The 26,902-nt window shown below is 49.3% G+C and overlaps 2 protein-coding genes across 8 annotated transcripts; one reads left to right on the plus strand and one right to left on the minus strand.

Annotated features, from left to right (window-relative positions):
• On the minus strand, positions 1-16,630 carry Ythdf1 (YTH N6-methyladenosine RNA binding protein 1). Of its 7 annotated transcripts, XM_045156817.1 has the most exons (6): positions 16,535-16,576; positions 16,214-16,238; positions 15,870-15,929; positions 12,832-12,911; positions 4,592-6,112; positions 1-1,287 (listed from the first exon to the last, which is right to left on the minus strand). In XM_045156817.1, the coding sequence occupies exons 1-6, from the start codon at positions 16,559-16,561 to the stop codon at positions 1,261-1,263; spliced, it is 1,740 nt and encodes a 579-aa protein (XP_045012752.1). In that variant the 5' UTR covers positions 16,562-16,576; the 3' UTR covers positions 1-1,260. The 7 variants fall into 7 exon arrangements, with proteins under 7 accessions (XP_045012752.1, XP_045012754.1, XP_045012753.1 ...); XM_045156819.1 differs by lacking the exon at positions 15,870-15,929 and having other exon boundaries at positions 16,535-16,630; XM_045156818.1 differs by lacking the exon at positions 15,870-15,929 and having other exon boundaries at positions 16,214-16,282; positions 16,535-16,593.
• Birc7 (baculoviral IAP repeat containing 7) lies at positions 16,567-26,207 on the plus strand. Its single transcript, XM_045157079.1, has 9 exons — positions 16,567-17,116; positions 20,741-20,803; positions 21,898-22,020; positions 22,311-22,691; positions 23,945-24,044; positions 24,420-24,498; positions 24,579-24,624; positions 25,737-25,808; positions 26,014-26,207. Exons 1-9 carry the CDS (start codon positions 16,567-16,569, stop codon positions 26,205-26,207), a joined length of 1,608 nt encoding a protein of 535 aa, XP_045013014.1.
• Positions 26,208-26,902: the final 695 nt, after the last annotated feature.

The following is a 26,902-nucleotide window of genomic DNA, read 5'->3' on the forward strand; positions in this document are numbered from 1 at the left end:
TTGCTCAACAGGTGTGTTTATTAAGGCTTGTATTCTCCTAGAAGACAGCTATCCGATGTTGTCCATGACTTCACACAGGCAGTAACAGCTCGAGGAAGTGACGCATTCTAAATACAAGTCTAAATAATACAGCCTAAATGTTAACTCAGAGGGTTTTTTGGAGTAAATAGTTTCAGAAGGTACCTGCTCTCTAAGACAGTAAGGATCCTCTACGGTAGGCGCGTGCAGATTCAGTGTGCGAGGGCGTCAGACATTGAGCACCACTTTCATGCTAAACTCCAACTCTAGGTGGCGGCGAGCTCCTCAACAGCCCCTCATTCCACAAAACATGACAGCAAAATTCATTTTCTAAAAGAATTTTTGTTTTTGCTTTTTTTTACCCATACAACAGGAAAAAAAAAATAGATACACAATGAAATTTACAGTCGGCAGCAGCATCCATCACACTGCCTGTACTATCAGATCCTACTTTAAAGCTTAGCGTTACTGGTATAAAAACTTAAAAGGGTATTAAAATTCAAGTGAAAAAAAAGAGGACTAAAAACGATCTGCAAACTAAGAATGCCAGAACGCTGAGCCAGACCTAAAGCACCTCCCAGATGCTTGCCATCAAGCCTTTCCTCAGTGGGCAGACAACAGCAAGGAGGACCAGAGCTCTGCTCTGCACAGACACTGAACTGTGAAGGGTGCTTTCACACGGACACAGACATGGCCACCACGTTCGAAAGCTAAAAGTTATCTTTCTGTCTAGAAAACCCAAATAGTAGGCAAGCATCTTAGATGAATGCCAGAGAGAAAAAATGGCAAGGTAGCCACAGGGGTGATCACCAGCCTTCCCATTTCAGCACGCTCTAATTGAGCTCTTTGACTTGCTTGTAAGTAGTAGAGGGGCAAGAAACACGAAGTATCCTATAGAAATATTAAATGACTGCATATAAGAATAATGACATTTCTGCCAAATAAAAAATGCCTGTGGGATATATTGGGTGTTTTGTTTTGAAGGATATTATATTTCGCACTAGGTCAGTCTGACTGGTAAGCTGACAAACAAAATACGCCTTTATTAGTGAGTTCTACAATATAATACATAGAAAAATACAAATGAATGCAGAGCCATCTGGCAAAATGAACTACAAAGAAAGTAAAGATGCAACACATCCACCCGCGAGGACGACATGAGCTGACGCCGAGACAGCACCAAGCAACAGCTTCAGACTGTTTTCAAAAGTCAACTGTTCACCACAAGAAACTGGCTTGCCCTTATTGTTTGTTTCGATTCTGTCGCTCCTGTAAAAAGAAGGGGAGAAGGTTAGCATGCTAAGGAGATTCAGAGGTGAAGGTCTAAGGGAACTCTTGCTCCTATGGGCAGTCCCAACACACTTAGCTAGGAACTGCCAAGAGGCCTGTCCCACAGACCCAGGACCGGGTTAGGGACTGTGCACAAGCCCAATACCATACTCATTTCCCTCCTAAGACCCTTGGCACAGCCATCACATCCCTCCTCCCCAGCTCTCCTCAGGTCCCACCATCATGCTACTTGCAGAAATGCAATAGAAACACAAAACCACTTGCACCCTGAGGAAGGGACTGGCATTCACAGAACACTCAAGCATGCCAGGTACATGGCAATTGCTCCTCTGCACTGTCTCTCATTTTAACATCCCAGTGGCTCAGAGGACACCATATTCTGTCCAATGACTAAAAAGCTCCAAGTCAGGGCTAAGGAAGGGCAGAAAGACATGCTGCTCCATCTGGTTCGGCCTTTTACATAGCTCAAGTACCCTCTGTGGCCTCCAGCAGTGCTGACTGACTCAAGGCACAACTCTTTGATCTGGCTGGCTCCTATTTCCATGAAGACAGGAACATTTTCCCCCCCCAGATTGGGCTTGATACACACACTTGGGACTTACGTCCATCCCTCTCTATGCGTGTAGGTCTGGCTTTTAATCAGTGGGTCTAGAAGCCACCTGTCTTTCCCAACAGCAGCCTCAAAATTCAGCCCCTGACATAGAAATATTTCTGATACAAGGAGGATTCATTATGCTGTCCAGTTAAAGGTACATTCCTGTTCTGGAACCTCCATCCTAGAAGCAAACTAGGACAGAAAACTGCAGAACACCCAGACATTTACTGAGTGTTTTTTTGTTTTTTTGAGTCAGGGTCTCATGTAGCCCAGGCTGGCCTTGAACTACTAACCCTGCCTGTACCTTCCAAGTGTTGGTATCATGGTTATGTGCCACTGTGCCTGGATTCATTTAATGTATTCGAACAATCTGTACCCTCCTCCTGGATATTAAGCTGGATTGAGTATGTGCTGCACAGAGACGACCATCACCGCAGTGCAAGGCAAGAGCTCTACACCATGGCCACCTCTCACACCGTTGAACAGCTACTATCCCAAGGAGGCTGCAATGCAACTGGACCAATGAGTAGCTGGACTACTACCAAAACCTCATAACCCCTACCCTGAGGTGGAAGCCTGGAAAAAAAACTCTATTTTTCAGTTCTTTAAAAATCTCTTTAAATTCCAGGTCAGCCTGGGCTAGAGTGAGACCCTACCTCAAAAAACAAAACAAAAAAAAAATTCTCTTTAAGCAAAAGTCCATCTCTCTCCAGAGTCCAAATGGCTGTTAGTAAAGTATCTAGAGGAGGGATACAATGCTTAGCTCCCTCCAGCCCTATCAAGAGCAATGAGGTCCATCACCTGCTCTTAAAAAACATGGCAGAGGCATTCCTCCAGATTGCCCCAGAGTTATGTCCCTCTCTCTGCAACTCAATGTGCTTAAGACACTGGAAAGCTCACCAGAACCAATTAACAAAACCAAGCTCCCATTGTCTCCTCAAGTAAGACAACACCCAACTCTACGCATCAAAGGTCTTTGGCTGGACTGACACAGCCAGGGAAGCTCTCAGCAGGCAGCTCAGCCATGCTCATTTCCGGAATGCTCTGCAGAGTATGAAGACCATCAGAGATCCTGACCACAGGCCGACATCTATGGTCCCAGAAGATTATTTATCACAAGTATTAACACAAGACCAGAGGCTTAACCAGAGACCTGACAAGAGATAGCTGTCTAAGAATCAAGTTTATAAGTTAAGTTTTAGGACACTACAACTTCCAAAGCACCAACCAGATCAGCCAGATCCTTAAGCCCATCATCAATCTTTGGAGAACACTAAGAATCCAATATGAAGAGAAAAACTAAGCACAGACACAATATCCAACTGCTGACTTAAGGCTGGACCTAAGTTCCATTCACTACCTGTGATAACCTGGTAAATTCAGCAGTATGGTACAACCAGGCACTGCTCTGCAACAAGACAGTAGTTCCACATGGTCACATCTCTGGGCAATGCCATGGGCATCTTAGTTTGCACAGGCATTCCCAATGATTCTGGTACAAGAACAAAATTGTCCAGCAAACCACTTCTCACATGTCCACTGTTAAATAATGTGTCTGTATTTTATACCTAAAAACTAAAATACAGCTGGGTGTGGTGGCGGTGACGCACACCTTTAATCCCAGCACTCAGGAGGCAGAGAGATAGAAGGATGCTATGAGTTCAAGGTTAGCCTGAGACTACATAGTGAATTGTAGGTCAGCCTGGGTTAGAGCAAGACCCTACCTCAAAAGAAAAAAACTAAAATAAAGCCTTTCAGTTACTGAACATAAATATCACTCCCTTCTTACAATTTTTGTTTGCCATAAGGGTAACTGAATACTGCTGACAGCAGCAGCACCTGCCCCATAACACACCTCTGCTCAAATGCTCAAAATGTTTCGACACTTGTCTATTGGCATGAGCAATTTGGGACAGAAACGACTGTGCAAAACCAGCTATTGCTAACTGATGCTTCACAAAAGGAATCTTGGGAGGAATGCATGCACATGTTAAGATCTTTTATTCCCATTTCTGGAGACCATTTCAAGGCACCAGGCCTGCAGTTGTCTCCAGTTAAATGGACAAACCAGATTTATCATTACAAAACTTTCTGGATCCCAAACTCGCTCGTCCTTCACCATTCTCTTAACTACTAAGATGCAGTGAGGAGTTTAAGTTTTCCATGAACTCTAGATCCAGATCCTCCAACTGCTGAGGGGCTGTTTCCAAACAGCCTGAGCCCCTAGGTGGGTGAGTCATAACAGCACAGCCAGTGCCTGCAGCATTGACAGTCTCACAGGCCTACCCAGTGCCACTTGGACAGTGCCTTCTCAGTGTGCCTGACTGAACACAGGCTAGGAAGCAATAAGAGATGATTCAGAAAGTGAAAAGGAAACAGTAACTTCTCCCAAGTTCTTTGTAATCGGTTAGGTACACAATGGTGGTGATAACCATGTTCCATAAAACTGAAGTGATGGAAGGTATTTGGTAACATCCATTTGGACATCACCACCGTCTCCTCCCACTGACTGTGATAGGAAGATTAGGAGATCCCAACCATACCTTACAGACTGCATGCTTTGCCTAAGGCTAGTTGGGAACTACATGTCGCTAGACCACCTGCAGATTGCCCACTGCACCGTGCAGCCGCCCAGTACACACAGACATGCAAGCAGACATCTGTTCCAGTGCCCAAAGCACAACTCACCTTGCGTACCACCTCTTCCTCCTCCTGGCGCTTCTCATAGTGAGAAAAGTCATCAAAGATGGAGGTTGTGTGCTTGTAGGAAGCAATGATTTTCAGCACTTGCTTTGCTTTTTCTAAGGGCACCTCCTGTGTATCACGGGAGTTTGTGACAGGTTTGTTGTCATTGTTCTCCAGTCTGATATGTCGTAGCTGATTATTAGGAACATCTTTGACAAAAATCCACTTCACATCAAACTTCCCTTTCCACTTGTCCTGAGACCAGACCCCAGCACTGGTGCCATAGTCCACAGGGGACTTCATCTCGGCCACCCCACAGAAATGCCCACTTCCATTGACACTGAAGAGCAGGTAGACAGGCCCTTTGCTGCTCATGGAGCGGAAGGCACCGTCCAGGCGCTTGTTGCCATGCTCTGTGCTGCACCAGATTGAGTACTTGATGGATCGGTGGATGTCATCCTCAGAGTAGCTCTTGATGATGAACACGCGCCCACTCTTAAGGTTCCAGTCGAATTCTTTAGGGTTGTAGCTGTGGGCAGCCTTCAGTTTCTCAAGCACAGGATGGGACTCTACGCTCAAGGCAGATGTGGGCTGGGCATTTCCAGTAGAGTTACTGTCACTGCTAGCCCCCCCACTCTGCCCAAATGCTGCATTTCTGTTGCGAGGAGCCACCCAGCGGGGTTGTGGTGGCTGCTGAGGGCTCTGATACTGTGGCTGGGCCAAAGGTGGAGGCTGAGCTGGGAGAGGCTGAGCTATCTGTTGGGGCTGTGGAACAGCCTGGGGTGATGGTGCTTGCTGGGGAACAGGAGCCTTTGGCACAGGCCCCTTGTTATCCCAGGTGCCAATGTCCATGTTATGCTTTATAGGTGGAGGGGGCAGTGCAGCCCCCACCACCGGCCCACTCTTTGTTTTTATTTTAGGCTGTGGCTTTGCAGGCTTGCTAGCAATGGCAGCCCATGAAGTAGGTTTTGAAACGGGCATGTTTACATTTGTTCCACCACTGCCAGAAAGGACACCTGTCAGTGCCACACTGTTGACAACTGACCCCACTGTTTTGACTGCAGAAGTGGTAACATCCCCTATCTTTAAACCAACCATGCCCTGTTCCAGGCTGTTCATCCCAGGGGCCTTGTTAAGCGTGTCACTGTGAAATCCTGTCTGTCCGTCAACAACTGTACCACCAAGAGAGCTTGGTGGATAGGTATAGCTGCTCCCGTATGCTGAGCTCTGAGTCTGCTGCCCCTGAGAACCACTTGTCCCCCATGCTGAAAAGGCAGGGTTTTCAGGGAAAAAATTAAATCTATGCTGATAAATATTGTTCCCCAGGCCACCAGGCTGCCCAAAAACAGCATCATGCATGAAATGATGGTCTCCATTACTAAGCTGTCCGTAGGTAGTGAGGTATGGGATGGGAGGGTCCCCTGCAGTAGACCACGGGGCCTCACTGAGGGAGTAAGGAAATCCAATTGATGGTGGGTAGTAGCTGGACAGGTAGGGATCACTCATCGAGGGGTAACTGTTACTCTGCAAAAACAAACAGGTGACAAGTTAAAACTCTTGTCAGACAGCACGCCAAAAATAGCCCAGGCACAGGCTGAGCTGAAACAAGCCTGACAAAGCATAGGACTACTCCTTCCTAAAGAAAAGCTAAGGTTGAGAACCAAGTCAAGACCCAGAAGAATAGTAACAAATTCAACCCCGGCTGATGACTCAACATACAAAGCCTCCTTTTAATGATCTGATAAGTGAAATGACTAAGCCAAGCCACCCTGGAGCTTCCTAGACAATACCCTCCTGCTTTTGCCATAAGAGGAATCCAGCACAGAAACCCATCCTACTCTGCAGCAGTAAAGCCACAAGTGATGGGACAGCAAACAAAGAGCTTTAAGGGCTGGAGAGATGGCTTAGTGGTTAAGGCACTGGCCTGTGAAGCCCTAAGGACCCATGTTCAACTCCCCAGATCCCACATCAAGCCAGATATGCAAGGTGGCACATGTCTGCGGTTTGACTGCAATGGCTGGAGACCCTGGTGTGCCAATTCTCTCTCCAAAACAAAAGAGCTTTAACAAGACACTGAGATGGCACTGACAGAAGACAGGAGCAGGAGGCTCCAGGAGTTCACTTATCAGTCTACACCTGGGCCTCATGGTTCAATGTTACCTCTCAAGGTCCTCTTCCACACACCTTTTCTGACAACTGAGTCTACCCAAGGGTCTGTCCCTCATAGTCTCAGCACAGCCATGGGTACTAAAAGTGGGCCTGGCAGCAAAGGCTCCTGGCTAGCCTGTTCTTTTGCCAAAATCAAGTCTCCCAAACACAGTATTGTTTGTACTCTCTAGCACAGAGAAACCCCATTTTGAATACCAACTCACCTGAGTGGTCTTCCTAAGCCTCCACTATGCACAGCATCAGGAGCCACAGAGAAGGGCTTTAAAGAGCTATAGCACAAGGTAGCATGGCCTGGGGAGGATGGAGTGAGTGCTTCAATGGCTTGGCTTAGATGACCAGAACTCTGAGGAGCTTCCCAGGCTGAATGTGAAGACTTAGGGTTGATGGCTCTGGGAAGACATCTCCTTGGAAGGACATTGGCTTGAGGTTTGGTCAGAAATAGGCCTCACTCACACAGCTGTCTGAGGTAAATGAAGATGCCTTCCTGCAGTGGTAACCTGTGCTGAGGTGCAGGAGGGGCAAACATATCCAGTGCTGATTTAAAAAAGCCCCATTTGTCAGCAGGCCGATTCAGAACCACCTTTTAAGATGGAATGAATGAAAACCTTTGAGAGTCCACAATGGGCCTCTATCAATATTCTGAACATAATGCCTTAGACCGCTAGGCCATCCTGACCTGCTACCACTATCAATATTCTACAAACATGAGAAAAACTTACACTTGTCTTCCCTTGAAAGGATTTCAGTGACCCTGGCTCCTTCATTGCAACCTTGTGTCATGGGTCTATTCCCAGAAGCCCTTGAGTCTGAGCAGAAGGACCAGCCAGGAAGGAGAAGAATCAATGGGAGGACAGGTGGAGAACCTTATTCTGTGAGGGAAACTTTCAGGGATATAGATGCAGAACCAAAAGGGCAGTACTTCCAAAGAGGCCAGCCCTCCTCCCTTTCCTCAGCAGCAATCACTGCAACACATGAGAAGGACAAATAGGAGAGAGGACCTAGTGCTGACATTCTAACCCATCTGACCACAAACCAACACAGCAATAGCAGTGATATCAAAGGATGTGCAGGTCACTATTACTTACACTTAGGCCTAAACTGAGACAGAACACTTCTGTAGTATTACCATTAGACAGACAAGATCTACAGAAATGGATCCGTGGACACAGCACTTGTCATGCAACTCTGAGCACCTCAGCTCATATCCCCAGATCCCACATAATTACTGGGAAGCTTTGGCAGGCATCTATAATCCCAGCAGGCCTATACCAGGAAGGGAGGCAGAGAGAAAATTTCATAGAAGCTAACAGGGCCATGATCAAGAAACCCTGCCTCAAAACAAGGTAAAAGACAATGACTGACTTGAAAGTTGTCCTCTGATTTCCATATGTGCAACAGGGCAGGCAATCTATATGCAAATAAGTAAGTACAAGAAAAGTACATTAAAAGAAAATGACAACTGGGTGTGATGGTGAACACCTTTTAATCCCAGCACTTGAGAGGCAGTTAGGAGGATTGCTATGAGTTTGAGGCCAGCCTGGGACTAGAGTGAGTCCCAAACTGGGGGGGGGGGGGGGGGAAACGGGGGGGGGGGAGAGGACACACAACAACAAAAAAGCCAAGCATGGTGGATGGTGGCTCACACTTATAATCCCAGCACTTGGGAGGCTGAGGTAGATGTATTGCTGTGTGAGACCAGCCTAGGTTACAGAATGGATTCCATGCCAGCCTATGATACAGTAAGACTCGATCTCAAAAAAAATGTCATGTACAACTTTGATCCCAGTACTCTGGGAGAACGAGATAGGAGGATTGCTGTGAGTTCAAGGCCTGACTGGGCTACTAAGTGAGTTCCATGTCAGCCTGAGTAACACCCCATTTCAAAATAAATAAGAGTTTCTTTTCACACATAAACACCTCTTGAAAGACAATCCCTGATGAATAATCAGATGTTGAGATACTTTCTCTATTTTTCCAAAAAGGAAATAATTCCGAGATTACTCAAACAATAAAGTGATGGGAGCATCTGCCATCTGTGTTACCAGGAGGCTGGAAGGAGACCCAGAAAGGTCCTTCCCAAGCCTAGCAGAACGTCTTTGGAACACACTAAGAAGCGTGTACATCATCAAATCAATTATTGAGGGCAACACTGAAAGTGACCAAGCATCTCAGGCTCCTGAGAATTGCTGTGTCTAAGGTGAGGTAAGGCTTACCAATAAGACTACACTGGTTCAGGAAAAGTCTCCAATACCAAATGCTCACTCAGCTGTCTATCTTCCCTGCCAACCTTCAAAGCTGGTCCTTCTGAGACTTGATGTCAGACTCTCAGCTGGCTGCTCAATATGGAGACACACAAGTTTCTAACACATTTTCTGTTTGTTTCAACAGCTTGCCAAGAAGGAGCAAGTAACATCCTCTGTATTCTTCTGCTGCACCTCTAGAGGAAGCATGGGTGGTGGCAAATCCCTCCTTAGTGGGCAACACCACTGTGCCTTTCAAGGAAACCCATCTTATGGAGATGCAACTACTAAAACCTAAGCCAGACTCTGGATGGATGACAGGTAGGTGTGTGCTAATCCCAGACCTACCAGAACTACTTGGACAGAGCAGTAACCTGAGGATGAATTTTCTCCCTGCTCTTCACATGCAGCAGAGGCTGCTGATGCTCTGAGAAGGCAAAACATTATTTGACATGACTTTGGGCTGCAGGTAAAGAAACCATCCAAAATCCTGATAGAAACCTTAGGCAAATGGACAGTGTAATTTTCAAAATAAGCCAACAGTTCTAAAGGCTAGCAGCTTCCCACAGAAGTACCCAAGACAATGCTTGGGTGGTAATGTACATGAGACTTTTGAAAGACCAACACACTCTAAAATGTCCTACAGTGCACAGAACAGCCAACATCTAGAGGCAGTAACAATTCCCAAATAAGACATGACCAAAACAATAAAATAAAGGCTGGGGTGAGGGCTGGAGGATAACACCCACCTTTAATCCCAGCACTTAGGAGGCTGAGGTGGGAGGATCACATGCAGTTTGAGGTCAGCCTGGGTTAGAGTATGACCCTGCTTCAAAACAATAAAAGCCAAGTAAAATAAGAACAAAAATAAATAAATAAAAATTAGGATGGAAGAGATGGCCTAGTGGCTAAGGCATTGGCCTGCGAAGCCTAAGGACCCAGATTCAAGTCCCCAGAACCCAAGTAAGCAGATGCACATGGTGGCTCATGCATGCATCTGGAGTTTGTTTGCAGTGGCTGGAGGCCCTACAGTGCCCATTCTCTCTCTCTCTCTCAATAAATAAATAAAAATAAATTAAAAAAAAATTTAGGGCTAGAGAGATGGCTTAGTGGTTAAGGCGCTTGCCTGTGAAGCCTAAGGACCCAGGTTCGATTCCCCAGTACCCACGTAAGCCAGATGCACAAGGTGGCGCATGCGTCAGGAGTTCGTTTGCAGTGGCTAGAGGTCATGGTGCACCCATTCTCTATCTGCCTCTTTCTCTCTCTGAAATAAATAAAAATAAAATATTTTTTAAAAATTTTTTATTAAAATTAAAATTTAAAAAAAGAGGGCTGGAGAGATGGCATAGTGGTTAAGGTGCATGCCTGCGAAGCCTAAGGACCCAGATTCAATTCCCCAGTACTCATATAAGCCAGATGAACAAGGTGGTACATGTGTCTGGAGTTTGTGTGCAGTGGCTAGAGACCCTGGAATGCCCATTCTTTCTCTTAAATAAATTATTTAACAAAAAAAAAAAGAATTCAAGGCAGGGGAGGCAGGATGGCACAGTGGTCCCATATGAAGAAAGACATAACAAGGGGCTGGAGAGATTCAGTTCAGTGGTTAAGGTGCTTGCTTGACAGCCAGGATGTGATTCCCCAGTACTCACATAAAGCCAGATACACAAAGTGGTATATGCATCTGGGGTTCATTTGCAGTGGCTAGAAGCCCTGGTGCTCCCATTCTGTCTCTGCTTGCAAATAAATAAATATTAAAAAAAAAAGAAAAAGAAAGAAAGAAAAAGAAATACAGCCAGCATGGTGGCACACTCCTTTAATCCCAGCACTCAGGAGGCAGAGATAGGAGAATCACCATGACTTCAAGGCCACCCACAGACTACACAGTGAATTCCACATAAGCCTGGACTAGAGTGAGACACTACCTCAAAAAAAAAAAAAAAAAAAAAAAGAAAGAAAAAAGAAATACAGGGGCTGGAAAGATGGCTTAGCAGTTAAGGCAGTTGCCTGCACAAAGCCATAGGATCCCAGTTCGCCTCTCCAGGACTCACGTAAGCCAGATGCACAAGGGGGCTCAAACATATGGAGTTTGTTTGCAGTAGCTGGAGGACCTGATGTGCCCATTCTCTATCTGCCTCTTTCTCTCTCCTTCTCTATCAAATAAATAAAGGAAAAAATTAAAAAATACTTTAAAAAAAAAAAAGAAATACAGCCAGCTGTGGTGGCACATGCCTTTAATCCCAGCACTTGAGAGGCAGAGGTAAGAGGATCACCGTGAGTTTGAGGCCACCCTGAGACTACATAGTGAATTTCAGGTCGACCTGAGCTATAGTTAAGACCCTACCTCAAAAAAACAAAAATACATACCAAGTGACACAATGACAAAATGTGGGGCATATGCTTAGCAAGTGAACACTTCAACTCCTCCACTGGGGCAAGGAGCAAACGGGGGCCTCCCTGCTCCTCAGCTCCTTCATTCGTAAGTAAGAGCTTTCCTTTGCTGCTACATCCCACCTTCTATCAAAGTTGGGCAATTCTAGAAAAATCTGCCATCAAGAGCACAGATGCATTCTTAAGTAATATGCTGATTAAAACCCTGACCTTTTTTTTAAAGTTCGTATCTAAACACAGGAACGTGAAGGGACATTTTAAAGCTGCTCATGGGTTGTGCCACCCTGAACAAGTCTTTTCCATGTCTTCCCCAAGTGCACAACAGCTATGACCAGTAACTGAATGCAGAATAGTCTCCACTTTAGAGGAAATACTTCCCAACCAAGGATTCCTACTTTATACAAGGCTCCCCTACAGTTTCTTGGGCTCCTAAGTGTTGACATGCTTATTGAGTGTGGTGGGAAGCAGTTGAGGGAAGTTTTAAGATGCTCTGGAAGGGGCAATTAGGCAAGAAAACAGACAAGCAATCCATTTCCTTCCAGGACCAAGAGCAGGTAAAGCCTGGCTTTATTCTGTACATTTAAAAGTGGTAGACACTAAGGTTAAACTTGAATTCTACCTGGCCTATGGTTTTCCTGTCACCAGGAAAAAATCTTTCAATTGTCACAAGCAGGGAGGGGATGCCTGTGGGGGAAATCTAGTGGGTAGAAGCCAGGGAAGGTATTGATGCTACAGTGCAGAGAACAGACACAACAATGTTCTAGTCTAAAACGTGCACAGGAGCTGGGGAAATGACTCAGTAATTAAGAGATGCTTGCATGCAAAACATACAGTGCTAGGGGTGAGAAATCCTCAATTATGTAAGAAAACAAGACAGTTGTGATCTGCTGGACATTAACAGGAATCTCCTCTGTGCTTTATGTACACCCCCTAATGCCAATCTGCCAACAACTGCATAAGCAATTACTATTGCTTATTTCATAGAAAAGGAAACTGAAGCTGGATGTGGTGGCACACACCTCTACTCCCCAGCACTTGGAAGGCAGAGGTAGGAGGACTGCTGTGAGTTCAAGCCACCTGAGACTACACTGTGAATTCCAGGTCAGCTTGGGCTAGAGTGAAAACCTACCTCAAGAAAACAAAATGGAAAAAAAGAAAAAAGAAAAAGAAACTGATGTAAAATGAAGCTGTCTGATGCAGGTGGAATTGAGGATCAAGCCCCGCTCCACCAACCATCACTCAGCTGCTCTCCTAGATCAGAATTCTGACTATCTAGAGCCAAAACCAGCATACTGAAAGCTTCAGGGAATCATGCATAACTGCACACTGTTAAAGGCACTCCATCCCCAGCCCACGCTCTTGTTTTGGGTAAGAAAATCAGAAATATGTCAAGAATTAAATAATTTTAAAAAATCAAATAAATTAAAAATATGCTAACTCACTCACCGGATTTGACTGTCCAGAAAGGTAGGGCTCAAAGTCATTGTCATGAACTGTGTCCTTCTGATGCAAAGAACCATTTTGTACTAGAACAAGAAGTTGCAAAGTATTACTTCCAAGTTTAAAAAAATTGTTTTAAGGCACTTACCTGCAAAGCCTAAGGACCCAGGTTTGATTCCCCAGTACCCACATAAGCCGGTGGCACATGCATCTGGAGTTCATTTGCAGTGGCTAGAGACCCTGGTGCACCCTCTCTCTCTCTTTCTCAAATAAATAAAGGAAAAAGAAAAAAAATGTTTTTAGGGCTAGAAAGATAGCTCAGTGGTTCCAGGTGCTTACCTGCAGAGCCTAAGGACCCAGGTTTGATTCCCCAGTACCCACATAAGCCGGTGGCACATGCATCTGGAGTTCATTTGCAGTGGCTAGAGACCCTGGTGCACCCTCTCTCTCTCTTTCTCAAACAAATAAATAAAGGAAAAAGAAAAAAAATGCTTTTAGGGCTAGAAAGATAGCTCAGTGGTTCCAGGTGCTTGCCTGCAAAGCCTAAGGATCTGGGTTCAATCCCTCAGTACCCACATAAAGCCCAATACACAAGATTGCGTATTTGTCTGGAGTTTGTTTGCAATGGCTGGAGGCCCTGGTGTGCCCATTCTGCCTCTTTCTTTCTCTTCCTCCCTCCCTCTCATAAATAAATACTTTTTTTCTTTAAAAAAATGCTTTTACAGCCAGGCGTGGTGGTGCACACCTTTAATCCCAGCACTTAGGAGGCAGAGGTAGGAGGACTGCTGCAAGTTCAAGGCCACCCTGAGACTATACAGTGAATTCCAGGTCAGCCTGAGCTAGAGTGAGACCATACCTCAAAAAACAAAATTAAATAAATAAATAAATAAAATGCTTTTAAGCATGGAAAGCTTATAGTCACTAAAGTCTATTTTCATCAATTTCTAGTAGAAATGATTTTATTTTAAAATAGACACAATCAGTGCAGACCTGATGTTTACATACCTAGTTAAAATGGTGAGGTTATAGGGCTGGAGATGTCTTAGTGGTTAAAGGGCTTGCCTCCAAAGCCTAAGGTTTGACTTCTCAGTACCCACATAGGCCAGATGCACAAGGTGGCACATGCACCTGGAATTCATTTGTAGTGGCCCTGGTGTGCCCATTCTCATTCTCTCTCAAATAAATAATATAATAAAATACGTTTTAAAAATGGTGATATGCTGGGCATGGTAAAACATGCCTTCAATCCCAGCACTCAGCAGGCACAAGTAGGAAGATCACTGTGAGTTCAAGGCCACCCTGAGATTCCACAGTGAATTCCAGGTCAGCCTGGGCTAGAGCAACAGCCAACCCCCCCCCCCAAAAAAAAAAACCAAAATAAATAAATAAAAATGGTGATGTATCCCAGAATCCACATATGGCCAGATACTGTGGTAGGTGTCTGAAACCAGCCAGTACACCTACAGTAAGATAGAAGACAGAGACAGGAGCTACCCCTGAAAGACTGCAGGCCAGCTAGCCTGGCAAACTCATTGATGAAAAAAAAAAAAAAAAAAAAAAAAAAAAACCCTGCTTCGAAACAAGTAGAAGGTGAGGACACAGCAGAGATTGTCCTCTGATCACCACACACTGGACCATGTGTGTATGCCCACACTGTCACACACAAACACACACGGCCAAAGCATTTTATTTTTAATTTTAAATTAGAAAAGAAAAAAATGGGGCTGCGGAAATGGCCCAGTGATTAAAGGTGCTTACTTGTAAAGTCTGCTGGCCAGAACTTGTAATTCTCCAGTATGCATGCAAAGGCAGATGTAAAGCCAGGACATATGATTCCCGGTACTCATGTAAAGCCAGATGCATAAAGTGGTGCATGTATATGCATCTGGAGTTCATTTGCAGCAGCTGATGGCCCTGATGCACCCATTCTCTCTGCCTCTTTCCCTCTTTTTCAAGAAAGAAAGAGAGAGAGAGAGAGAGAGAAAGAGAAAGAAAAAAGGAAGGGAGGGAGGGAGGAAGAAAGGAAAACTATAGGGAAGGGGGGTGGAGAAATGGCTTAGCAGTTAAGGTGCTTGCCTGTGAAGCCTAAGGAACCAAGTTCTACTCTCCACATCCCATGATAGCCAGACACACATGCCCACTAGGTGGCGCATCTGGAGTTCCACTGCAGTGGCTGAGGCCCTTTCTCTCTTCTCTCTCTCTAAAAATAAAAAATAAACTAAAAAATAAATACAGGGAGTGCATACCTCGAACACTGCTCCCAAAACAGTTTCAATAAAATGGTGATACAGAACTTTCACTAACTTAAGTTGCACTTTTTGAGGTAGGGTCTCACTCTAGCCCAGGCTGATCTGAAATTAACTATGTAGTCTCAGGGTAGCCTCGAACTCAGGGCAATCCTCCTACCTCTGCTACCCGAGTGCTGGGATTAAAGGCCACCAGGTCCAGCTTTAAGTTGTACTTTTAATAAAGGCAGTTAGAATTTGGTAGGAGGTTACTTCAATGCAAACATATCAAGTGACAAGGAAGTCACAACCAGGTTTTGGCAAAATTAACAATCTTGTAATGCCCCCCCCCCTCAGGTTGGGAATTGAACCCAGAGCATTCCACATACCAGCCAAGTGCTTTACCACTGACCAGAGAACTCTTAACTGTTGAAATCTACGAGGGTCTCTGAAGATCTATACCAGGCTAACAGAGAATGGAGGCTCCAGAGTCCAGGTGTGCACAAAGCTCTAAAGAGGGTAGGATACTGAGCTGGAAGGAACAGTAACCCAAGCTCACTATCATCTGGCTCTCCACTTACTTTCCACTGTTACACTACACAGCCAGGAAAGGAAAGGGCAAAGAGAAGGAAAATAAAGTGTTGGACCCTTTCCAACCTCAAAACACTACGAACTGTATTTGGTTACACCTGAGTAACACACACACTGGTTAACAAGTTTTCTAAGTAAACATGAAGTGTCACTTCCACATTCTCACATGAGTGAGTTCTGGGAGTTTGTCAAAAGCCAGAACATCACAGAAGATAACAACAAACTTACCAGGAGTCGAGACATAGCTTCCAGGGTGGGCAAGCAGACTGGCCTCCCTCAGAGCCACCCCTACTGGGCAACACAGGATGAGGCACTCAGTCCCTGTACCTTGGGCAATACCTTATCTCTTTCCCTTCCCAGCAGCCCCAAAGCCCCGATCTTGCAGCCGCGAGAACAGGGAAGGGCTGAACTACCCCGGGCCCACCTTTATTTACTTCTCCTTGAAGAGTCTTAATCTGGCAATATAAAGTTTCCTCTCTCTCAAGTAGACACTTGTTAGGGTCAGGGTTGCAGGCAGGCCAGTGGACTATCTCAGGTACACACCCGCACGAGGTTCCCAGAACTCTGCTCACCTTTATTATCCTGTCCTTTTGTTCTCTGCGTCGCCGCAGGCCAGGATGTGAGGACGGACGGACGCCACCCAGCACGGGAAAGGAAAGACAAAGTGACTCTCCGGAAAACACTCGGCAGCGGGCGCTGCGACTCCAGCACCTCCGACCCCGCGAACCTGGCCCCGGCCTGGCCGCCAAGGCTGCGGTCCCGAGACCCGAGCGCTGGCCTGGCTTCTCGATCCGACCCCCGCCCGGCCTCCAGGTGCCCCGCGCGGCGCGGCCCGGCCCGGGCCCCGCGTTCCCGGCCCCGCCTCGCGCCCGCAGCCCCGAGACCCTCCCTACCTGAGGGTCCACGCTGGTGGCCGACATGCTTCATGAACGGCGTGGGGCCGGGGCGCCGCCGGCTCGGGCCTCCCGCGAGGCCGGGCCTGTCACGCCACGAGCGGCCCCGGGCCCCGCCGCCAACTCCGCGGGTAGGCGCGCGGGCCGGGCACGGCGGGCGACGACGAGGAGCCGCGGACTCGCTGCGGGCGGGGGCGCGGGCGCTGACTCCAATGGCGGCGACGGCAGGGACAAGGCTACGCGACGTCAGCGCGCGGAGCAGGTCGGGAGCGTCGTCGGGCTGCCGCCGTCGCGCCTGCGCGCCGCCGGCCCGCGAGCCGGGAGGGGAGGAGTCACGTGGGGCGGCGTCAGGCCCGGCGAGTGCGGCGGGAAGTGGACGGCGTCGGTCGCACGGCACCTGGCCGCGTCCCGCCCTCTGCGGGAGTTACGCGGGCGTCGGGGCTTGCCCCCTGAGTGTGCGTGTGCGAGTCGCATCCCACGGAGAAGAAGAAAACCCAGCCATGCTCTGTGGAGGGACAAAAGCCCGTCTGGCTCTTGAGCTGATGAAGAAAAGCCAGTTCTTCCTTCACCCCGCCTCCCACAGTCGGAGGTCCCCACCAGTCTCGCGTTACCTCCCAATTCCTGCCACCCAGACCCCTAGGGTTTCTGATGGGAGTTAAGTCTTCACATGCCTTGGATCTGAGGCCTGTCCTTATCCTCCTGAAGGTTAGGGACCTGGAGATTTGAGGGACACTGTAGACAATAACTTGCACTATTTAGTTATTTATTGGCACATACGTGACTCTGTGTAGGAGCGTACCCGGGTCTCTTGCCACTGCAAATTAAAGCCTGTTCCACTTTCTGTGTCCCACTTTAAATGGGTGGCTGGGAAATTGAATCAGGGTTGGCAAGCTTTGCAAGCAAGCACCTTTTTTCTTTTTTCTTTTTCTTCCGTGTTTTGAGGTAGGGTCTCACTCTAGCCCAGGCAGACGTGAAATTTACTATGTAGTCTCAGGGTGGCCTTGAACTCAGGGCAATCCTCCTACCTACCTACCTACCTAGTGCTGGGATTAAAGGCGTGAGCCACCATGCCCAGCTGCAAACAAGCATCTTTAACGTTTGAGCCATCTCCCCATCTCCTCCTCTCACCTTGTTTTTTTTTTTTTAATTTATTTATTTGAGAGAGACAGACACAGAGAGAAAGACAGACAGAGGGAGAGAGAGAGAATGGGCGCGCCAGGGCTTCCAGCCTCTGCAAACGAACTCCAGACGTGTGCGCCCCCTTGTGCATCTGGCTAACGTGGGACCTGGGGAACCGAGCCTCGAACCGGGATCCTTAGGCTTCACAGGCAAGCGCTTAACCGCTAAGCCATCTCTCCAGCCCGTTTGTTTGTTTTTTTGAAGCACGGTCTTATGTAGCCCAGGCTGGTCTCAAACTCACTAATATAGCAGAGGATAATCTTGAACTCCTCCTGATCCTTCTGCCTCCACCGATCAAATTCCGGATTTACAGGTGTGCAGTACCACATTCAGCAAAAACGTTTTGTTGGTTTTTTAAAAATCTGAAGGTTAAAGACAAATATGATTAATTTTTAAAATATATTTATTTATTTGAGAAGAGAGTGTACAGGTACTCTAGAACCTCCTGCCACTGCAAATGAACTTCTAACACATGTGCAGTCAGGCTTTGCAAACAAGTGCCCTGAGCCATCTCAGCTCCCTAGACACATGGGTTAGAACACACCTTTGTACCCAAAATGTATGTGGGTGGGATGGCAGAAATTTGCACCCCCAGTACACATGCTAGCAAGGTACACATTATGCCTACCTCCTACTCACATACATACTCACGTGGAAACTGGACCCTGAGAGTGTCAACACGCACCTACAATCACCCATCCCTTCTAGAGTTTGGGCTCTAAGCATCTGGCTCCTGGCACATCATGCCACCTGTACAGGGACATGACAGAGAGGCTCCTGTAGTTGAATCATGGAAGCCAGGGCACATATGTTAGCCATTTTGTAGATGTCAAACATCCCCCAAGGAGGCCACATGGAAGTCTCCAGCTGAGAGAGCTGGGGCTCAGGGCCCAGAGGCTGTAGGTCCTGTGTTCAGATGATTTGTGGCTGGAGCAAGTCCCTCTGCCTGCCAGGCTCAGCTTACCAAACAGCAGTCTCTAGAGGGCCACCCTGCATCCATGGCTGAGGGTAGGTGCTTGGGGCAGCATGGGGCAAATGCATCATGTAATCTGAGAACCAAGGAAGTCAGAGGCAGCTCTGGGGTCCTGGAGCAGAAAGCAAGCCTCTAAGATGTTAAAGCAAGTGCCAGGACACATGGCCAGCTCATCTGAACTTCAACTTGCTCCTGAGTCCCAGCCCCTGCCCTGCCCTTGGCTCTGTTCCCTCTGCAAGGCTTCCCAAGGACCAATAGCTCAATTTAGACTGGAAACCTGACATCTCCAGGCAAGGCCAAAGATTGTAGGTTCCCCTAGCATTTTGAGGAATTATAGCCAATGTCTTAACTCCACTTTGCCAACAACATCTTCTGATGCCACAGTGATAGTTGTCTGTCCCCCAGGAGGTGCTAGATGGCCTAGGGCCCAGATGTCTCCAGGGTATCAGCCCCAAGGCTGAGGCTAGCAGGATGCAGACATGGCTGGACCATGTGAGGCTCTTGTGCCATGTAAGCCTTAGGCAGCCCTGACCTTCAATCATGGTATCACAACACAGGCTGCTGCAAGAGGAGCCCACACTTGGCTCATGGGGTAAACAAGAGTCCCCGAAGGGCAAGCTGAAAACCAGACACCGGCACAAAAAGCAGGAAGAGGCGTCCTACCATCATCACTAGCTCCCACTGGAGCAGCCATGTTGTCTCCTATTCATTATTTAATGTCGTGTTCAAGCTGGGTGGTACAAACCCTCAGACACTGGGGCCATTCTGCTGCTCCATGTATGTACCCCAAACCTGCTGCGCCCAACCTCAGGCCCCTGCTGGGACAAGGGGTGGTAAGGGTCCCTGGATCAAGAATGGGTCCTGAGAGAGAGGGTGGCCAGGTTGGGTTGAGCCCCAAGTCCTGCTCAGGCCACCTATCTTAGCAGGTAGCAGCACAGACAAAACACAAATTTAAAGACTGTCTAGACAATAGCTACAGCAGGCTTCTGGGCGCCAGACCCTCTGAAAGACCCCTGTACAGGTCCCAGAAGGCCATAAGGACTCTGGGGGCTCTGTTGGAGACACAGAGGTGGCATCATAGGAATCAAGTGGCTGTGGTGAGATATGAGCAGAGCTGGTGGGGGGCGGTGAGGACAGATATGCACCTGCAGGCCCAGGCTATGGCTCCTGCTGCAAGGGGCCCAGGCAGGGAACCATGGCAGCACCTTCTTGGGCCAGTTGCCTCTGGAGGACTGGCGGGCGAAGAAGAGGAAGGAGAATGAGCACAGCTAACTAGGGCCTGGCTAGGGGCAAGGTGGGGCATGGGGAAACAGATGGGAAGGAGCTGGGCATGCCTGAGGCTGTTAATACTGATCAAGGACCTGACCTTCCCTGTAACAAGGGAATGATTGAGTGAGCTGCCCAGGGGAACAGGACTAGGCTCCTCCCTCTGTGGGTGTGGTCCATCACACTGCCCAGCAACCCTTGGATCCAATAACTACATCCTGTTTCCTAGGACATCCCCCTCAGGACCTGCAGGATAAATGCCTGGTCTGGGCCTGACTTGAGCCCGTAACTTTTGGGAAGTGAAGTGACTTCTCTCTCGTATTTCTGAGCTCTTAGCAAAGACCTTTGCCAGGAAGTGATGCTGGCTCAGAGAGGAAAGGTAGGCAAATGACATCATCTAAATGCGTTGGTCACGCTGAGCCTGAAGCAGTGCACCCTGGGCTTTGCTTGTGTAAGCTAAATACATTTTATCTTTGTTGAGCCGCTAAGTTTAGGTCACCTGCAGTGGAGGCACCTGACCACAATGACAATGTACCATATGCCATTTTAGACTCAATCAGAGTTCCAGTGTCTGTGGTAGCTCAGGTCATCACCCATCCAGTCCTGCCCAGAAATGGCCCTGCTTGGCCAGTCTCAAAGTTCTCATGCCTCTCATATTCCCACAGTTCACAGGTACCAAACACACACCCCTTTCTACCCCACAATGCCCCCCTCAAAGGTCCCTTGTCCTTCAGCCACATTATTCCCTATGTCTGGCACTCAGTCCCTCGTTTTCCTTGCTTCCATAGCCTCCTATGGCTCTCCAGCATCTAAGGACACTGAGGAGCCACCCAGCTCAAGGCTCTTTTGGGGTAAGTAGGGTCCGGTTCCTATGCTGCCACCTCCTCTATGTCCAGTAGGGGGCACTCTGAATCAGGCATTAGGAACTTAGGCTTGCTGACCTCCCAACCATCTTGCAAATACTGTGTTGTACGCTATAGCATACTAAAGCCCCACTTGGGAAGAAGGGAATTCCTGCCAGGCCTTTCTCTATTCCTCACAAATTTCTCTCTCTTTTTTTTTAATGAAACAAGCCCTTGCTCTTTAGCCCAGGCTAGCCTCAAATTCACAACAATCTTCCTCTCTCAGCCTCTTGAGTGCTGGGATTACTAGATCTGACTCACAAATTGTTTTTTTCACAGCTCACCATGTTGTGAGCAGACATCCCAGCACTAGGATAAGCTAGCTGGGAAAAGCTGCTGAGGGTGAAGGGCCTGTACTGTTCCCTGCTCAGTGCCAGCTGGGACAGTGCTGGACCCTCCTCTCTTTCTCTTTCCTTCCTAGGAGTCCTGGGGACTCTTGCTTGCCCACAGCTCTGGCCTCACTGTGGTTATGACCTTCTTCCCTGTACCTAACTGTTGGCTCTGAAGCAGGGGAACCCCTAAATTGGAGTTGGCTGAAGCCAGTCTATCTAGGAAGGGGGTGTCCCTCATGACAGGTGCAGATGGAGGTGGCTTCAATTGTCAATGGTTGAACTAGACTTGAGGCAAACCATCTACACCTTGGACTCCTCCTGGGAACAAGGGCACACTCCCCTCCCATAGTTGGGCCACAGGCTGTCTAAGCACAGAAGAGGTCCTGAAGCCAAGCCTGAGTAGGTGAGCCAACTTTGAGGCAGCATGGGGCTGGATCTACCAGGAATTTCTGAGGGAGGGAAGGGGGAGAGAGAGAGGGTGGGATGGTCCAGTCACCCTGGAACATCAGAACAGTGCTGATGTGGCAGGCATGGTGGTTGGAGTTGCAGACTGTCCCAGGCAACCCAACTCCCTATCTTGCATACTCCTTATTGGGTCAACCCTAATTCAGCACTAGGATCCAAGTGGCCAGACTCACCATGGGAGGTGGAGTGTGCCCTCTCCTCCTGTGGACTGACTTTGCAGCTTTTCTTTTTTGTGTTTTTCCAAAGTTTCCATGACCTACTACTTCCAGAGGCTGCACGTGGTCCCCAACACCAAGCCTGAGCTGACCAGCAGCATTGTCTGCCACTCCGCCTTGTCCATTATCAAGGGAACTGGAAGGGGTCCCCATGGTCTGTCTCTCCCTCTTATGAGAGATGCTGCCTACCCTGTGGAGCGCTGGCCTTACTGTGCTGCCTGCCAGCGAACCCCATGACACACCCACTGCAGACAGCATGTGACCTGGCTACCACCCGGGCCCCTTCCAGAAAATGTTGGGCCTCTGGTCATTCCCTCCATCTGGGTATCTGGTGGCAGGACAGCATCTGTCCCATCTGCCCACAATTTGGGACAGTAGCCACTGCTGATCCCAGGGAGTATTGAGCAGTCAGGAGCCCAAGACAGGCAGCTGGTCACATTCCAGAGTTGGTGGCATTCTCTGCTTCAGACCTGCTCAGAGCTGCTGTTCTCTCTATGGGGCCTGAGAACAGGGCAAAGGGCTTGGGCTACAGCCCAAAGCTGAGCTGCTGGACAGCCAGCAATGACCCCACACAGGGCCAATATAGACCTCTCTGTCTATGTGACCATTTCCTGGGTCAGGATCAAGTGGATGGGCAAATCCTTGGCCAGTTGCAGCCCCTGACAGAGGAGGAAGAGGAGGAGGGTGCTGGGGCAGCCTCACCTGAGAGGCCTGCCTTCCCTGAGATGGGCTCGGAGGAGCTGCGCCTGGCATCCTTCTATGACTGGCCACCTACTGCTGGGGTTCAGCCTGAACGGCTGGCTGCTGCTGGCTTCTTCCACACAGGTGAGTCCTGGGGTCTTCCTGCTGTGGAGTGGGCACTATTTAGCACTCTTCCTACTCAGGGGCTCTGTCTACCTTCCTGGGGAGGGTCTGGCCAATGAAGAGAAGGCCCTTCAATCATACCCAGAGTCCCCATGATGAGATCCTGGGCTTGTACTAGCTCTGGCACAGGGGCATCAGTGGGTAGTGTTTGCTGGCTTGGTGGCCATAACTGGCTTGACTGGGCCTATAGGTCCCCATGCTGCTCATAAGTCTCCATCACCATCTGGAAAGCCAGCAGTCTTGTTAACAGAGGTGACCTATACCTTTCACTTCATGCCACGCTCCAGGGAAAGAAGTTTAGGGGAGTATGGCTTATGTGGGCAGCAATCAGCTTAAGTGTCCTGACCCATTCCCAGCATGTAGAAGGCTCCCCAGAACTCCACGCATCAGGCTGGTACAGGGCCAACTACAGACAAATCCTTCAAGCACCTGCTCCAGTTTGCCTTGAGCTGTCCCTTGTCCATGACTGGGTACAGGTTCCAGCTCTGCCCCATCCTGGCTGAGAGACAAACACCAGGACCCCACTGAAGGGCTTTGTAAATGCAGATACAGCGGGGTCATTAAAAGACCTGACCACATAAGAGGCCAGAATGACTTAGGACAAATGGAGAGTGGGTGTGGAAGTTGGCTGGCTTAGACAATCACAGCACCTTGAGAAAGGGCTCCCCGAGTCCAGCAGGTGTAGGGGTTCTGAGGACTCAGGGATTGTGCTGGGGGATGTGCCTGTGGCAGTCCTGCCCATGACCTCAACATAAGGTAATTCAGGGCACATCTTCCCATGGAGAGGTGCCAGAGATTAGGGAGGCCTGAGCCACTAAAACAGTCTTGTACCAGACTGATGTTTTAGGGGTTGGTCTGCCCCTTCTCTTGTGTCTGAGAATCCTTCTTAGGGCTCTAAAGCTTCCAAACTATAGATGCACCAGACACTTGGGTCTCTCCCATTCACATGCTCTGGAAACCACACGAATGTCAGCTCAGCCATTCTGGAACACTCTCAGGCTCTCCTGGCATGTCCTGTAAGCATTGTCCCTATTTGCCTTTGAGACAGGAAAGGTGCCTGTGCAGCACCAAGATCCTGGGGTGCCCCATCCCCTCCATATTAGTCTTGTGACAGAAAGTCCATCCTTGTCTACTTGAGCTCTGTGGGCCTTGGTGGTATGCCCCTGAGGTTGCCAGACAGGTGGGACTTCTGGTCAAGTGTCTTCCACACCCAGGTCAGCAAGACAAGGTGAGGTGTTTCTTCTGCTATGGGGGTCTGCAGAGCTGGGAACGAGGAGATGACCCCTGGACTGAGCATGCTAGGTGGTTCCCCAGGTAAGGGCCTGTGGGAGGCTGCAGGACTGATCCTGGGACTGGGGCTGGGAAAGGAGCAAGGAACTCTGTTTAGCCAAGAATAGCACTGCCCCAGCCTCCTTGTGCCCCACAGTCCCAGGGCATCACAGTCTACTCCACGTGGGAGCCGGCTCTAGAAGGGCCTCTGGTGGGGGGGGGTCCTGGTGCTGCCCTTCCCCGGGTGCTCAGTTTGCTCTTCAGCTCAGGACAGACTTCCCAGGGAAGTACCGTCTGCTGCAGGGCACAGTGGGGCCCTCAGGAGCAGAAGGCATGATCCACTCCCAAAGGCTCATGGGGCTTGAATGTGACTGAGGGGTCCTGAGATCTCAGCCCTAGCTTCCAAGATCACCTCTTCAGGTGCCAGTTCTTGCTCCAGTCGAAAGGAAGAGACTTTGTGCAGAGTGTCCAGGCCTGTGCCCCACTGCCTGGCTCCTGGGTGAGTTCCTCTGTCCTCAGAACTAGGGTGGGTTAGAGATCCCCATTCCATTTACTCAAGGCAGAATGTCCTCCTAACAGGATGGGTGGGAAGAGCTGGAAGACGCAACCTCTGCCACTCCCTCAGGTGAGAGCCTGAGGTGGGGAGCCCTTGCGCTGTCCTTGGCACTTGCAGCCTGCACATGGCCAAGGCTGTTGCATGTCCCCATCTGCCAGACAGAAAGGAGGGTACAGACTGTGCCTGTGTACCCTGAGTCCTGGGTTCAGGCATGCCACTGCATTCCCTTGTTCCCACCGAGCAGCCCCTGAGGGCACCAGGTACCCCTGGGGAGGCAGTGGTGTACTTTGCTAGGTGCTTGCCCTCCATGGTCTCTGAAAAGTTGACTAGGCTATAATCATAAGTCAGGTGAATAAAGAACTTCCGAGGACAAGGATTTCAATGTCCCTGGCATGGGCCTTAAGGGTCAGGAGGTCTGAGGGTGCTCAGGTACCTGTGGGGGCTCCTGGCTTCACAGCCCACCTGTTTTGTTTGACAACTCTGTGGCCACCAGTAAGTGGATTTTCTCTCCCTGAGCCTCACTGCCCTGAGAGATGACCAGAATGGCCCTGCTCTTATGGGAGCACTCGGCTCTTTGGGACCCTCTGATGCTCTGCAGGACTTCATCCACACGACTATGACAATTGAGTCCACTGTCCTCCCCAGAGATGTGGCAATGGACCCCTCCCTGTGGCTCATGTGGACACCAGCCTCTCCCTATCACCCCAACCCCCTGGCCTTTCCCTCTCTACCTTACAGATGCCAGAGGCAGCCAGGAGTGGTCAGCATGGAGCCAGAGCCCAGGCACGTCCAGCATACCCCCTACTCAGCTGGCCGACCTGCTCCAGGAGGAAGGCAGGGACCAGGGGGCAGGAGCCAGAGGTACCTCCACCCCTCTGGACATCATCTGCCTCTCCTTGTCCCACTTCTCTGGGCACAGCCCCTCCCCCCGCAGTATCTAGAATGCAGCTTCTGTGGCCTCTGCTTTAAGGGATTGGGCAGGCAGAGTGCTCTGATGAAGGGAAGCTTCTTGGTGGCTACCAGAAAGCCTCTAGCCTTGTGCTTGGGCTTGTCAGTGGGCACAAGTCAGGCCCTTCTGCTCTCTAGGAAGAAATGGACCTTGGTGACTGCCAGACCCTCTCTAGGCCAGGCCTCCTTTACTCTAGGAGCTAGGTCTTGAGTCCACCCATAACTTCCCACAGCTCCTGTTCATGGGGGCTCTGAGCTGCTTATGCCAAGAAGAGAGACCCAGCCTGAAGGTGCCAGGGAGCCAGGTGCAGGTGGGAACCACATGGGATGGGTAGGGCCACTGGGGTGTGTCTATGAGGTATCAGAGGGAGCAGAGGGCACCTGGGGGAGCTGGTTGATGCCAGTCTGCCATCAGCCATAAGGTGGGTCCATGTTACAAGTACATGCCCCACTGCTTGGGGAGTCAGCTGCCTTAACCCTGAGGAAGTTGACGGGTTCTTGAGCCCCTAGGAGCTGGGGACATGCAGGAGCAACTCCGGCGGCTGCAGGAGGAGAGGATGTGCAAGGTGTGCCTGGATGGAGCAGTGTCTGTCGTCTTTGTGCCATGTGGCCACCTGGTGTGTCCCCAGTGCGCCCCCAGCCTGCAGCTGTGCCCCATCTGCAGGGCACCCATCCATAGCTGCGTGCGCACCTTCCTGTCCTAGCTAGGTGAGTGCTCCAGCATCCCTTCCGCAGTTTGGATGTGACCCAAGTGTCTTGTGTTCCAAAGCCAGCAGAGGCAATGCAGGGATGGCCAGACCATGTTTATTACTCCCTCCACCAATCAATCCCACTGCCTCCCCTGGACACTCAGACCCTGTTCAGAATACTTTCAACATGCAGCCAGTGGGATAGGAAGCCTGAGGAGTGCCTCTGTCCAGCTGGGCAGTGAGAGCTCTGTCAGGTCAGGTGCAGAGGTATGTGGGAAACTGGGAGGACAGGTTGAGCCCTGGTGTATATACATGGGGAGACATGAACCTCAACTGTTAAGAGATGTACCCAAGCTGGGCATGGTGGGGCACGCCTTTAATCCCAGCACTCGGGAGGCAGAGGTAGGAGGATCACTGTGAGTTCAAGGCCACCCTGAGACTCCACAGTGAATTCCAGGTCAGCGTGGGCTAGAGTGAGACCCTACCTCAAAAAACCAAAAAAAAAAAAAAAAAAAAAAAAAGATATACCCATGTTAGCTGAGAGACAGGCGCCATGGACTCCTCGGGCTCTCAAGAGGTCAGTATGCACCAAATACATGCCTGAAAGTCCTCTGGCATGACAAGGTGATGGGTTAGGGAAGTCCCTGGGGTCGGTGGTGCCTGGCTTAACTGATAAGTCTTATGAGAGCTGGGGATTCACTCAAGCTCCT

The sequence above is a fragment of the Jaculus jaculus genome, chromosome 8, assembly GCF_020740685.1.
Source record: "Jaculus jaculus isolate mJacJac1 chromosome 8, mJacJac1.mat.Y.cur, whole genome shotgun sequence".
NCBI lineage: Eukaryota > Metazoa > Chordata > Mammalia > Rodentia > Dipodidae > Jaculus > Jaculus jaculus.